We start from the raw sequence: 15,590 nt of genomic DNA, 5'->3' as shown, positions 1-15,590 counted from the left end.
ACCCCCTCGCACTCTGTGGAAAGACATTTGGAAATTACATGCCTCTCAAAATCAAAATCTTCATATACAATCTTTGCCAGAATGCACTCCCAAATAAGGAAATTAACATCAGAGAAGGATTGTACCTGACCCATTATGCCCATTATGTAATCAAAGTGTTGAAATCGTGGAGCACTTGTTTTCTCTTGTGTCCATGGACGAAGGTAGTCTGGGCGAAACCAATGCTAAATATCCACATTTCTAGTTAGGGATTAACTCAAATTGAGGACTGGGCGGGAATTATATCAAAAAACATGAGTCACTCATGAGATTTGGCAACAATTGCCTCAGTGCTCTGGTATATTTGGAAATCGAGGAATAATGCCATCTTCAGGAGAAGAAAACTTGACCTGAACACCCTCGTGGACACAGCTCTTGCAAGATTGGAAAGCTTTAAAAGATGAAACCCTAAGATGAACAAATTTGGAAATGGAGACAAGAGCTCTTCATGAAGCCAGAATCCATCGAAAGCTGAAACCTTTAAGATAAACATCAATGGAGCATATGAGCTGGAGCGACGGAAGTGTCAGTTGCATGTGTATGCCATGATCCCGCTGGTGGATTGCTGGACGGAGCTGCAAAATCGTTTACTTCGTTGTCTCCTCTCTAGGTCAAAGCTCAAGCCCTCTTTGAGGCCCTAAATTACTTTCTCTCCTAGACACAGAGTCATTGCAGTTGAATCTAACAACTCGGACCTGGTCAATGCGCTGAGAAATCTAGATCAATTTACTTGGGGAGCTCATGCACTTATCATGAAATGCGAGGATATGTTACTCTTCATTTCAAATATTCGAGTAGAATATAATTTTAGAGAGGCCAATTTAGTTGCGAATTGGGTAGCTAAAATCCATAGGAGAAATAATTCATCTACGAAGCGGCTCTATTTTTCTCTCTCAAGCTTTTTGGAATTTATTATGTGTCGATGCCCATCTTTTGGCCCCTTTCTTAGCTACCAAGCCTCTTAGATTTTCAAAACGCAGGCACCAAAGCGCAATCTCCAAGGACATATTTTCGGACGTTTCACGAGCCGGCTAGGACTTTACGCCTCCACCAAACCAGTCAAATCTGACGGAAGCGTACACGTCATCACTCCCCGTTTCGTCACTGCGCGCGACATCACTACCTCACCCCCGTCGCCACCCTCCTCCCTCTTTAAATAGCTTCGCGCTTGGACGCCAGTCTCGTCCATATTCACGTCGAAGCCGGCACACCCAGAAGCAGTCATCGCCCAGATTTTCTATCCGGAAACTACCGTACGCTAATGGCTCCTCCGTAAGACTCCCTCGCGATCTTGCGCTGTCGCTCTCTTTCCTGCGAAATTCGAGCCGTTGTTCTTGTGTTTTCTGACGATCCCTTGCTTGGTTTTTCGTTTCGATTCTGCCGCAGTGCCGTGGTAGAGAGCTTGCCTCCTCCGTTGAACTCCAGTGCCGAGCAGCCTCCTCTTTTCGATGGAACTATAAAGTTCGATTCTTGTCTTTTTTTAGTCCTTGAGCGTCGTTGTTCGAGTTGATTCAGTGTGATTACTGATTATATTGTCGTATCGTCTGATTACGTTTGTGTTCTCCGAATTGTCTGAAGGTTGTACACCTGTTACACATGCCCATTTGCTCAGCGCGTCTGGATCACGAGGAACTATAAGGTGAGTTCATTCTTTGTGATGCATGTGAAATTTGACAAAATTCAAGTGAAATTTGTCTGTTTATGTCATTTAGTTCATTTTGATTGGGTTCGTGATTAGTTTCTAAATTGGGATTGTTTTTCCGAGATGCAGGGACTCCAGGACAAGATTAAATTAGTTCCTCTTAATCTTCAAGACAGGCCTGCTTGGTATAAGGAGAAAGTCTACCCCATGAATAAGGTTATTCTTCTTTTGCTCGTCTTTTACCCGTCGCCGACTGTTTTAATTCTGGGTGTTTCACGATAGTAGCCCAGATTCTCCGCTTGACACTGATTGTCAAAGCCCAAATTGGATTAGTTTAGGATTCCAAGCGATTGCTGCAGGATTCCAGATTTTAAAGATTGGCTCCTTGTGTTACTAGTTTTCATGTATTCCAAAACCAAGCATGGCTCAATTGCGATGTGTTAAGCATAGTTACACCGATCCGCTTTGAGGAGGGAGATTTTGATGGCTTCTTGCCGGAAGGAAGGTGGATTGACTTCGAAGCTTCAGGAATTTTTTATTCTCGATAGATGACATGGAAGTGAAAGCTTTGGTTTAGTGGGGTGCTCTACATTAATTGCAGGCGTACATTTAGGATCTGATGGATCAGGGTTAATCGGCACTTTGACTTCAGCACTTGAACTTGACTTTCCAACTTGTTGGGAGTAGGGGCTTTCACTGGAACTGAAACTCTATCTTCTGTTCAACTCCCTGAACTTAAAGACTTTGAGGGCTTACTTTGTAGGGCTTTCCACTCGCACTACCCGAAAGGAACTAGAAGTAATAAGCTAAGCCCGCCAGCCGCCAACCAAGCCAATGCGCCATCCCTATCCCTTCCCAATGAAGCTTCCTTTTTACTTTTTATATCATAAACTAACCAGGTTTGTCGTTTTTTTGGATCGAGAGTAAGCATTAGTGATAGGACAAGAATCGGGGAGACATGTTTCGTTTATTAGGAAGAATGAATTTTCTCTGGAACCCTTTAATCTCTTGTTTAGGCATCTGTTGATGCAGATGGAAATTTGTTAGAGGGACCGGCTGAATTGGTGACTCTCAAGGGTAGCTGATTTTAGTTTATGGGAACTAAATTGTCTCCCGACTTGGTTTATTTGACCTTTTAATCAAATGAAAAGGGTGAGTTTTAGCCATTGTTGATTTGATGGGTACATTTTGCTTTTCTCCTTCTGTAATTTACGATTAGGTACCGGCGTTGGAGCACAACGGGAAAATCGTTGGAGAGAGCCTAGACCTGATCAAATACGTGGACAGCAACTTTGAAGGGCCTTCTCTTTTCCCTGATGTGAGCACTTGATAGCAAATGTGCATTTCTTTTTTCTGTGGCTTGCACGTAACAACAAACTAAGTGGCCGCTCTTCGTTACGTAGGATCCTGAAAAGAAGAAGTTTGGTGAGGAACTGTGGTCTTATGTTGATGAATTCATGAAGATAGTCTACACTTCATTCAAGGGAGAAGGACCCAAAGAATGTGGTAAGTCCTCTAAGCACTTTCTTTGATGATAGGTATCTCCATTACCATTAGTGAACTTCATCTTCTGCATCAGGTTCTGCTTTCGATCATTTGGAGAGTGCTCTTGGCAAATTTGAGGATGGACCATTCTTTCTCGGACAATTCAGTGGGGTATGTTGGCATTCTCGCATTTGATAAGGGGCTCTTCAGTGCTTCTTCTTTTTCTAGATGGGTTAGACAAGATATCCATTGATCCTGCAATCCATATGATTTGCGAATGAATCTTGGAGAAAGAAGTTTTGCCTGATATGTGGCTATCAATATGTAATTCTTTTTGTGGTTGACTATTATTTAGGGTCTAATTTTGTGATTTCAGGTGGACATTGCCTACATCCCATTTGTTGAAAGATTCCAAATCTTCTTATCTGAAGTGTGGAAGTATGACATCACTGCTGGTAGACCTAAGCTAGCAGCATGGATTGAGGTATGGGAAGGAATCTAGTCTCTGGCCAATGCTTGTTTTAAGCCTCATTTCTTTTCCATTTTGACCAAAATTCTTTCTTCCCACGAACAAAAGGAAGCTAAATTCCTAGATTGATTCCGAGTAAAATGGTGAATCAGTGATAATAGTTTCAGGATAGTGTCTAGAGCTAAACTTTGGCCTTGTTGAACCATTGTAGCGTGGGAGCCTGTCTCTGGGGAGATTATAACCTGCCGTGAGGCAATCGTTATCTGAAGTCATCCAACATGCTTAGTGGGATTTTCATTAATAGTCTCTGTTAAAGGGTATAATGGTCTTTGGGATTTTGATGTGTATATATACCGTATTTTCTGATCAATAAAATATACATCATTATTCTTCTTACAGTCTCCATAGTTTTCTTGTAGAGCCATATATAGAATGAGAGAGTCCTCATTCTCCACCGACCTTCAAATTATTCACTGGTTGTGGTGACTATATTTTCTATGCAAATGCATCCTCTCTTGAGAGGAAAACATGATAAAGTTTCCTTTAGAGACCAAATAGTTTTACAGACAACCTTGGGATCTAGTGTGCTTGTACTACCTGGACAATGGCAAGTCGTATTGTTACTAGTTGCAGATTCAGCAGCTCTGCTCAATTTCATTCTTGCTCAAAACCATATTATGCATTGATATTTCCTTTTACTTCATCCCGTGCAGGAAATGAACAAGATTGACGCTTACAAGCAGACAAAGACCGATCCTATTGAACTTGTTGAATTCTACAAGAAGCGCTTCACTGTAATGCTTCTAACTCAAACTCGATGTCACGAAATTTTCTGAAGGACTTTCTTTCCTCTCTCAGCGCCAGTGAGTTTGTTTCTAGTCGCTAATTAGTTTTTTCTTCAAATGCAGGCTCAGCAGTGAATGGAGTCAGGACCATGCTAGGCTATGTATGAAGGGAAAAAGGGGAGTAAGAAAAGGGTTGAATGGCTTGATAGTTGGTATACCTTCTTTTGATGTTTCTCTGAGGCTAAGGCTATTGTGTTGTGTATCCGCTCCAGATGCAGCGATGCCCATGTTTTACAGCTTGAAAATGTTATCGGGAAATTACTTGAAATTTTGTATATGTAACAGTTCATTTTCGAATCATTTGCGTTATTGTCTGTCTTCATATTGATGTTTCTTTGGGTTTTCCCTGGCTTCCCCTCATCAAAGCTGCTCAACTGTCCTCGCTATTCCTGATATTTGCTCATCTTGAGGCTTATTGACTCAGACAGAAGAAGCTGTTCATCAAAGAAAAAAGAAAGAACAAGCTGTTGTTATAATAGTACTGTGAAAAAAAAGTACTTTAAATTTTGGGTTGATCTGTAGGTTATGTGGGTTCTATTGTAATATGAAGTGTTTAGTTTGGGTTGTGGCAATTTCTAAGAAAAAAGTATTTTATTTATTTATTTTACCTTTTCTTTTTGACAGAATGTTATCAGACTTCGATAGGTATAGGTAAATATAAATCTAACCTTCTCCACACACGTGGCATTTACCGTTACTCTGAATATTCAAATCAAGAATTTAGAATTGGACAAATGATACGAGACAACATCTTTATCTTTTACTACAAATAAAAAAAAGGGCGAATGCAAACGCATAAAGACGTCATTTTTTCGGGCGAAGGAAAATTTCTTGAGCAGATTAGTAGTGCCGATGCCTCATTGGTCATGATGTTATATTTTCATAACCCATATATTATTGGCGATGATGCTCATTATTTGAGATGAGTTTTGATCAACTAGGGAATAGATACTCACATGTATATATCGGCAGCTACTATGTCGTATTTGCACATCTTGAGATTTGTATGTTCATCCGTGTGCATTTGATTATTGAATTGTATGTAACTCATGACATTTATTTTACGGCACACATGATTATAATCATTTATATATATATATATATAGATATATATATCGTGTGAGTTATGTCTTAAACAATTTCAAATAATATATTTGGAAAATGTAAATGAATACTTGCGATTTACGGTAGGTTGATATTATCGTTACTCAAGTCACAAAGTGACGAGAAATTTGAATATGTGGTTGGAGACGTGGATTTTTGACATGATTATGAATTTATACTATGATGCGTACTCATAGTAGCTGAAATGGTTAACATGTAGTATATGGATTGGGATGCAAACATTTGAATAGTGTAAAATAGAATACATGTTGCATTTCAGTGATCGAAATATTGTATTATGAATACATAAATAACTAAGAAATATCTTGAATAAATGAAGGATTGGTATATTCTGAATTATAGTGATTTCTCTAAATGATATTTGATATTACTTGTTGATTGTTACTATGATGTTGTGCTCAGAGGTCGAGTAGCGAGTAAATCTCCTACTTAAAACCTAGAGCTTTTTTTGTTACTAAGCTTTAGGCTCACCCTCAAAATACCTTACAGATTGATCGGGGACATGTAGATTAGCACTTCCGAAGATCTCTTGAGGATTGGATCAGAGTGCGTAAATAAAGTAGGAGTTTGCATTTTGTATTGGGAGTCACGATTTTGTAAGATTGTGTACATGACTTGAGGTTAAATTAATTATTTATCTGAGATTCAAATTGTATTGGAATTTCAGGTCATGACATTACGACCCCTACCTTTGATCTCATTACAAACCTTTCAACAAGGACTTATCTTAAACACTATATAAGTTGTATTATTGTACTAGGCCAAACAAGGGCTATTTAGGGATGTCAATGGGTTGGGTAGGGTTGGGCCGGGTCGGGCTGGCGTCGGCTTTTTTGACACCCCTAGCCATTACTTTCTTGGCTCTTCCATGCTCATCTACTTTGGTGGGATTTGGCACCTTTAACATGTACTGATGTCCAGTTGATCTAATATAATCCTCTAGAATAGGATAATCTAAAGGCTGGAACGTATATACATTTTGAAGAACTAGAGGAGGGAATTAATGAGCACAATTAGACAGGGGAAGTTCTTGGAGATGGCCGGTCAGACTTCACAAAATTGTGCAAACTCTCTCTGTCCTGATGGATGTTTCCTTACCCATTTGAGATGGGGTTTGTAAAACAATGAAATTGCTTTAGAAGGAGGTGGCTTAGCTTTGGAAGGAGTGGGTTTATGTTTCTCCAAGGGGGCCGATAGTAGTGTCAACATCTTCCCATTTTGGGTTAATATCACGAAAAACCCAAAACTAGTAGACCTGTGACAAATTTACCCTAAACTAATTTTTTGACCATCAAAAACCTTAAACAGGTACATTTATGACAAATTTACCCTCCGTTAGTTTTCTTTAAATTTTACCTTCAAATTGCTAATTTGGATAACACTTGACGGTTGACGGGTATATTAATTTGGGGTATTACCCTTCGTTTGTCACAGGTTTACCAATTTGTGATTTTTCGTGATATAAATCCAATTTAACGGAAACTAATGGAAAATAAATTTATCACAAATGTATCGGTTTAGGATTTTTGGTGGTCAAAAAATTCGTTTTGAGTAAATTTGTCATGGATGTACCAGTTTGAGATTTTTAGTAATCAAAAAATTAGTTTGGGATAAATTTATCACAGGTGTACCAGTTTGGGGTTTTTCGTGATATTAACCCTTCCATTTTTGGAAAAATTCTTGCTTAGATGAGCGAGATTTCTTCTTCTTCTTTGAAGGCTTGTCATCCTCTTCTTCTGGAGTGGCTAGACAAAATTTGCTTTGACAGTTTAGATTCCAAAAGCAATGACCTGAGGATCTTTAAAGTAGACAAGAGTATGCCTCTCAGAGTTGATAGAGTCTATTCAAGCCTTTTTCTTTCACTTTCATCTTCTAGAATGTATGACTGCATCATTAAAATGGTAGGAAAAAATAGAGGAAGAAGGGTTTTCTTCTTTTTCCTTTGAATGATCAAAATTAATAACCATACCGCCATACTTCTTTTGGTGAATTTGGACTCTAAACATTGGATAGGCCTAACATTTTGATGGATCTTCTCATAGTTAATCACCCATGTATCTAAAAGAAGCTTAACTAACTATAGGCGAGGAAAATGCCTTGGCACATGGACCCACGAAGTTGTTATCCACTAAAACGAAAAGAACATCTTCTACTTTTGAAGGAGTCAAATCAAGAGCATGATTATGAGCGAAGAGTTGCTACAGTAGAGTCCACGGTACGAGGAAATATTGCTTGAGTGGAATACTCCACGTAGGCTGTGCATAACACCGCTGAGCGCGTGACATATGACTAGCGAGCCCATAGATCAGATTTATCAAAAAATATGACTCTTTCCCTTCTCTCTCCCATTCTCCGTTAGCCTCCGTTAACTCTCGCCACTACTGCTCAAAAGTTTTCACTTTTCACCTAGTCTCTTTCTCCCTCACTCCTCCCGCTCAAAATTTCTCCCGCTCCCAACCTCCTCTTCCTTCCTCCGCGACTTCACCTCCTTTGGTCGTGAACCCGCCCACGCCTATGCTAGTTTCCTCCACCGTCCCCTTCCGAAAAAACCCATATACTCTCTCTCTCTCTCTCTCTCTCTCCTCCGTGAAGCGCGGCTCTTTTTGTGAACCGCGCCTCTGCCTCTGCCTCTGCCTCTGCCTCTGCCGTCGCCTCCAGGAGCCCATTGGTGGCACGCGGCCGCCTCCGCCTATGCCGTCGCCTCTGAAGCCCCCCATTGGCGATTCGTCCTCAGTCCCTCTCTTTCTATCCCGAGATACTGGGCTCTCTATGACGAACCACGCCTTCGCCGTCACCTCCTGAAGCCCCTTCAGCGATCTCGGGCTCCGACTCGCCCTCTGCGTTGCCTCCGAAACCCCATTCTCAAGTTAGGGTTTTGTATGACGTGAACTTATTCCCGTCATTTTTGCCCTAACGTGAAGATCGGTGGCTCAGATCCCGACCACGCGGCCACCTCCACCAACGCCGTCGACTCCGAAGCCCCCCATTGGCGATTCGTCCTCTATCCCTCTCTCTCTGTCCTAAGAAATGGCTCTGCTTGGCTCTCTGTGATGAACTACGCCGCCAACATGTATGCAAAAATGACTGTGGCAGAGACTACTCTGTTGGATTGTAAACAAACTAGAAGAGATATTAGATACTGCAGGTTAGGAGCACACCAGAGGAGTGGAAGTCACAAGGTTTTAAGGTTCGTTGTTCTTCTGTTTTTTCCCTTTTTGGTTTGTTTCTTCTCCACGGAATTGTTTTTTTGGCCTCATTTGGAGTCAACGTGATATGTGAATGTTAGGGATTTTGGAATGACAACAGCGACCGTAAAAGTATACCTGATCCTGAAAATTGTGTATAGAATGTGGACATTCTGTGGTACACATGGTGATCGATTTGCCAAATTTATTGATTTTTTAATAGCTTGTCCGGATACTTCATTTAGACACAATGGATTAATGCATAAGATATGAACTTTCCTTGAATCTGTTTTCTCTAGACATGAAACTATCTAAGGAAAAGTAGGTGTGGCTCCAATGAGGGAAAGACATAAGTCCATCATACCCCATTGAGATGACTTTTCCTGTTTGGCAGTAAGTAAGAGATTAAACCCCAATAACGTTAATTTGGATTTCCCGTTCGTTATTGATGACGATGTGGAGTTTAGTAATTACGTTGGGTTCCTAAATAAATCCCGTGCTTGTACATTCTGCTGATTGTGTTTGATTGTGCTCTAAAATGTTTGTGTGAGTGATTGTGTTCTAAAAATGTTTGTTTTGGGACAATTTTATGATCCTCCTCGAGGTGGAGGGACAAATTGATTTGCCTTTACCCTAAAGAAACAAGTTAGGTTCAACTCATAAAAAGATCACGCTATTATTTTTACTCTCCACTCTTCCTTTTCTGTATAAATTAGATCTATCAATTTGTCAGTGACCCACGGTGCTTGTTGAGGCTGGGCATGAGCCAAAACAAATGCAAAAGATAAATCATGATACTTCCCTCAACTTTCTCCTCATCTTCTCCTTGTAGTATTAGAGCTCAACATTGTTTTTTGACGTGTACTTTCCTCTGTGGTTCTCAGCATACAAAAGGACCGTCAAGAAAGATCTTCATCTTTGATCCTTTTGGTAAGTGACATGTAATTGTTAACTGTCTATTTCAAATCTAACATTCTGCCTGATGGATATTTGACAATGAATTCTTTCGTCATTTTAGAGTCATCCTTTCATCAAAAAGTTTGAAGACAAGGATATTGATCTCGGGATTCTAGTAGGTAGCTTGGAACCTCCCATAAGTTTTCTGAGATATGAAGCTGTGGGTGTTTGTGGACTACTTACTGCTAGTGGTCATTGAATTGAGCAGAAGTGAAAGAAAGTTGTAAATGGTGATGTCTTGCAGGTACATGATGTCTTCATCCAGTGTGAATGAAGATAATTGGAGCAGATTGACCTTTCAAAATAGAATGTGCAAGTGTGGTAAGCGTGTTGCCGTGAGAATTTCAGAATCTATCAAAAACAAGCACGAGCTCTACTATACTTGTGAGAATAAGACATGTAACTTCTTTTCTTGGTGTTTTCCTACAAGCGATGTGGCTTATTCTTTCATGAAGCCTGCAATATTTGAAGATGACATGATAAGCATTAAGTATTTGCTTGAGCATTTGAAAGATGAACACAAGAAGACTTATGAGAAGCTGCAGGGATTGAGTCATAATGTGCACCATTTAAGTGTCTTGCAAGTTAGGTGTATTTTTTTTGTTTGTCTATTATGTATATTATGTGTTGTTTTATTAGGACTACTTGTCCAGAAAAACTAGATGGGTGGAACTTGTAATTTTGCTAGCTTGAATCAAACATTATGTTGCGTTGGCTCTAATGAACACAATCGCATTATCTAAGTTCGTATTTACCTTTTTCCATCTTAACTCCATTATAATTGAACGGGCATTATCTAGAGTTACCTTACAGTTCTCATGATTGAATCGAGTTTCAATATCTTACCCTTTGAATTTTCAACCAAAATTGATGTCTATATCCTCCTCTTTTCCAACGGAATCAATAACAAACATTAATGCCTGACTTTAGCATGTCAAAGATTGGAGCAGAGAACTTTCAACATTTAGTTATTCTACTTCTCTTCCTCCTTTTGCCTTTGGTGGAGGATTCATAATTGTCCTTCAGACACATATTAATCTGCATTGAGGGGTGGAAAAGAGAACAAGAGATAGAGAAACTATTGATCACTTCCTCTTAAAGTCCAAAAGCATAGCTTTCCCATAATCATTTACTTCGAATGATAGCCAATTTTGTATTGCTTTCACTCTCTCAACGTATCAAACATCTTTGAACTCAAGCTACGGCACTAAAAATAATTGTAATATATACGACTTTAAGTCTTCCAATCCTTTTCCAGATAGATAAGACATTGAGTTACAAAGATGGAAACAAACCAATAAATACACTCATATAGCTTAACCATGAGATGACCGGGATATCTACTATAGAAGAAGAGGAACTGAAATGCATGAATTCCAGACTTAGGAAGTTCACACATTCTGGACCCAAATACTAAATTGCAAGACGATGCCATACGAACTCGTTCCTTCATATCATTCTTGAAACTTCACACCGATGCTCTCCATACCAATTGGTGGCTTTCTAGCATGGTGTTTATGAGTTCATGCATTCTGGACCCAAATACTAAATTATAAGACGACGCCATACGAACTTGTTCCTTCAGATTATTCTTGAAACTTCACACTAATACTTCATACCAGTTGGCGGCTTCAGATCATTCTTGATCTGCACATCACCAAACAAATATTACAGGTGAATGAGCCTCCGATCACTAAATGGTAAGTCGAAATACCAATGATTTCATTATAAGTAGCAGCCCAAAACAAATGGTAAGTCGAAATACCTTCAATCATGAATGAGCCTCCGATCACTAAAGCTGCATATTGGATATTTTCCGAAGCCTAAAGAAGACAATGAACTTATATATCAAGAACAACTTTGCCCCTTTTATGAACCGGCTAAAACTTGAGAAGAATGGTAAAGGATAAGACAAAAACAGAAGATTACATGTGCAATCCACAAGCTTTGAATTCCATTAACAATTGTAGCACCAGATCCATGACAAAAAACTGCCAACAGCAGATATCAAAGCCCAAACAAATCTTTCTTTGGAATACCCATAACTGCAGAAAAGGAGAGAACATAGTGAATACTCAGAAGAAGAATAAATCTCTGCATATGGGTGAAGCTCTCAGCAAGTTTGATAAGATCATTAACTTACATAGAACTAAATCTTTACTACTCTAACAATCCTTTTCTAATGTCTATCGAAACTATTGCCCCAGTTAATCACTACATCATGTCAAATGAATATCGAACTTGGTTCCTGCTGGATTTATAGCCCAACTAACAAAATTGGAAATATAAAAACATTTCTTCCAAGTAACAGCCAAGGAAATACAAAGGAAGATCTTTTCATATAAAAGGCACAAATGCAAGTCCCAAGTCACAGTGAACTCATACTACAATAGTTACCATATCAAAGAAGGACGCAAAAAATATTTTATTCGGTGAAGGGACTTATTACAAGGGTTCCTCCCGACTATTTATGTGGCGACCGTGCATTGTCTATGCTTTCAAAGGGGGCTTCGGATTCATTCATCCCAGGATGTTGAAAAGAGTTTGATGACCCCTGTATAAGAGAATAACAAATATATTTACATTTTACTAAACAATATGCCTAGATCAATATGTTTCAAATAATCCCACATCAACAAAAGGCAAGTTGTACCTGACTCAAAATGGTTCCATGGGATTGATTATGGTACTCCGACATCTATCCAGAAGAAACCATTAATAATAAATATTACAATAGTAATAAAAAGTTCAAATAACACCAGAATCTAAAATGATTTCATAATAAGCACCTGACTAGTGAATGGAGAAAATCCACTCCTTGGCAGCATGATGTATGGTGGTTGCATCTACATAAAATAAATTACCTCATTAGCATAAAGAGGCACAGTAACTTGAATAACATGCAAACAAACTAATTGATCACCAAACTATTAAATACCCGACTAGGGAATGGGCAAACTCTACTCATAATCCCTAACGGCATGATGTATGGTGGCTGCTGCATCCATATAAAAAAACGACCAATTAGTAAAACATAAATACAAATTGAGCACAAAGAGCAATATATCTGATTATGAAAATTTAGATTTAAAGTAGGACCACCAATGTTGCTAGGATAAAAGGCATTTCAAAACTGATTTGAATTACTCGAATAATCTGGGAAATTAGTTTCATTATGTGTCGCTTGGACAACCAACTCTACATTACAAAGTAATAAATATGTTAATTGGTATCACGTAACATAAGCAAAAAATTTAACTAATTATATTAACTTGAATAATATGTCACTCACCTCAACTTTCTATTTGCATTGGGGGAGTTCCTTTCTTAGATTTTTTCTTCTTTTTCTCACTTGAGCTTTTAAGCCTTCCATAACTTATTCCCTTTCGCTTCCTTCAAATGGGGTCCGCTACCGACATATCGCACAAAGAAGCCTCATTATCCTCATCATCACCAACATCATCAGTCACAACCATACTTGATTTGTATGATGAAATTTCAGCCTTTACTTTTACCATGTGCTTCCTCAATATTCTCATAGTATGTACATCTTCGACTCCCAAACTCATCAGTTCAAAGGATTCATGCATTAACGTGGAAAATTGATTAAATTTAGATAGACCCGGTGACATTTGATGGGATTCATCATTCACAATCCCTTCTTTGGCATCCTTAGTCCATCTTTTCAAAATATAGGAAGATGGAATGACCGTAACCATCAATATGTTCACATTCAACACGCGTAAGGCATGGCGACACAACGACCCTTTTAATTCAAATAATTTGCATTCACAAGAAACTCAAAAGTTTGCAGGGTCAAATATAATAACATATTCACCTTGAATCCCAATCCTCGTACGCTTGAGAGTATATAAAGAAACCGATCCATCAAATGTAGTACTTGAAATATGTTCAGAGAGACTTTGCAAAAATTCTTCATTAAACCTTTGAAAAATGGTATGAGTATATACCGAAGCAGCATGCATCAAGATCTCATTATTTAAAACCTGCTTTAGTTGTTCTTCATAATGGTGGACAAATTCTATAAGGGACAATGTTTTTGTCGACATATGTTGGAAGACATTGTTGGTGCTCTCACTCCTTTGACTTGACCTTATACCACATGTAAAAGAGTCACGACTGAAAGCCGAACTCCATTTATGTCTAAGGTCATATAATCTCCAAAGCCAATTGTTATTCTTAGTACCCCACACCTCTTCCATTTCCCTCCATGTAGCTTCAAATTCGTCCTCTGATTTGCATCTATACATAAGCACTAAGAAATATTTATCCTTAAAACCTGGCTTATGGTAAAGATGTGGAATGTTTTGATTGGCATTTTTCCCGATGTGCCAAGTGCATAAACGGTGTTGTGTATTCGGAAATACCATTCTAATGGCTTTTGCCATGGCTTGATCTTGATCAGTGAATATGGTTTTCGGAGCCTTTTTTCCCATGGACTTCAAAAACACCTCAAAGAACCAAATAAATGATTTTGCAGTCTCGTCCAGCAAAAATGCACAACCAAACAGAGTATTCTTCCAATGGTGATTAACCCCAGCAAAAGGTGCACATATCATGTTATATTTATTGGTACGGTATGTGGTATCAAACACTAGCACATCACCAAAACAGTCGTAATCAAATTTGGACAAGCTATCTCTCCAAAACAAATTGGTCAGTCTACCATCCTGATCTACCTAGACAGCATAGAAAAACATTGGGTTTTGCATTTGCATGCAATGCAAATAGTTCAAAAGACTTTGACAATCTCCGCCACTTATAACCTTGGATCTTTCCGTTTGCAAAAAATTTTGATAATCATGCAGGATGAAACCTAAGTTTTTGCTTCCTCTAGCTTCATTTGCTAAAAACTTATATGCCGAAGTCTTCCTAATGCCCGCTTTAATCATGTCAACCAAAACACCCTTCCATGTGTTAGATATCATTCTTCCGCATCTAATCAAATGCTTTTGATCTTCCGGTACAAATGCATGATTATGCTCAGAAACATAGTCCATGACTTCATAGACACCATTATCAACCTTAAATTTGATATGAGCAAGACACTCACATCTAACTTCAAATCTCTCATATTTCTTTCTAGATCAGATGACCCCACCGAATGCCCCTCACAATTACACAAAAAAGTCCGCTGGGTTATTTCACCTTTTCTATTTTTAACCGTATTACCCTTTCTCACTCCAAATCCTTTGCCGATTGCATAAGCCACATACTGATGATATGCTTCAAGTTCATTTGAGAAAACCATCCCTACTACAAACTCAAAATCTTTTTCCATATCACGCATCACATGTGCAAGATGGGAAGTTTCATGCTGCAACCAAATGAACAAAAAATAATTTAAGAAAAATAACATCTCATCCTTTACTTAAGAAAGCAAATCATGTTTTATGAGTAAAGAATTACCTTTGAGTTAGCCATTTGATATCTTCACAAGTGCAAAATAACTGAGGTGATGAGAGACTATAAAGTTCCCTCCTAATGGAATACAAAACAAACATTTTGAGAACACAATCACTCACACAAACATTTTTAGAGCACAATCAAACACAATCAGCAGAATGTACAAGCACGGGATTTATTTAGGGACCCAATGTAATTACTAAACTCCACACCATCATCAATAACGAACGGGAAATCCAAATTAACGTTATTGGGGTTTAATCTCTTACTTACTGCCACACAGGAAAAATCATCTCAATGGGGTATCATGGACTTATGTCTTTCCCTCATTGGAGCCACACCTACTTTTCCATAGACCGTTTCATGTCTAGAGAAAAAAGATTCAAGGAAAGTTCATATCTTATATATTAATCCAT

The 15,590-nt window shown here is 38.7% G+C and overlaps 2 protein-coding genes and 2 pseudogenes across 2 annotated transcripts in view; 2 read left to right on the top strand and 2 right to left on the bottom strand.

The window, feature by feature from the left end:
• Positions 1 to 5,082, top strand: part of LOC115674216 (glutathione S-transferase L3-like) — a 54,981-nt gene extending 49,899 nt beyond the window's left edge. The window contains exon 11 of the mRNA XM_056316344.1: positions 4,847 to 5,082. The gene's annotated coding sequence lies outside the window, so the exon portion shown is untranslated. The remainder of the gene's footprint in view (positions 1 to 4,846) is intronic.
• On the top strand, positions 1,151 to 4,802 carry LOC115674215 (glutathione S-transferase L3-like). Its single transcript, XM_056316345.1, has 10 exons — positions 1,151 to 1,311; positions 1,426 to 1,500; positions 1,618 to 1,678; positions 1,811 to 1,897; positions 2,901 to 2,999; positions 3,085 to 3,187; positions 3,261 to 3,337; positions 3,543 to 3,650; positions 4,349 to 4,429; positions 4,544 to 4,802. The coding sequence occupies exons 1-10, from the start codon at positions 1,301 to 1,303 to the stop codon at positions 4,553 to 4,555; spliced, it is 714 nt and encodes a 237-aa protein (XP_056172320.1). The 5' UTR covers positions 1,151 to 1,300; the 3' UTR covers positions 4,556 to 4,802.
• Positions 5,083 to 11,913: 6,831 nt separating the features above from the next.
• LOC115674222 (protein FAR-RED IMPAIRED RESPONSE 1-like) lies at positions 11,914 to 14,185 on the bottom strand (annotated as a pseudogene).
• Positions 14,186 to 14,447: 262 nt separating this feature from the next.
• Positions 14,448 to 15,193, bottom strand: LOC130139433 (protein FAR1-RELATED SEQUENCE 5-like; annotated as a pseudogene).
• Between the last annotated feature and the right edge of the window lie 397 nt (positions 15,194 to 15,590).

Source organism: Syzygium oleosum, unplaced genomic scaffold (genome assembly GCF_021117445.2).
Source record: "Syzygium oleosum isolate NSW1041296 unplaced genomic scaffold, Sole_v2.1 Sole_v2.12, whole genome shotgun sequence".
Taxonomy (NCBI): Eukaryota; Viridiplantae; Streptophyta; class Magnoliopsida; order Myrtales; family Myrtaceae; genus Syzygium; species Syzygium oleosum.
The sequence above is the reverse complement of the archived record's forward strand: the minus strand, read 5'-3'. Positions and strand labels throughout refer to the sequence as shown.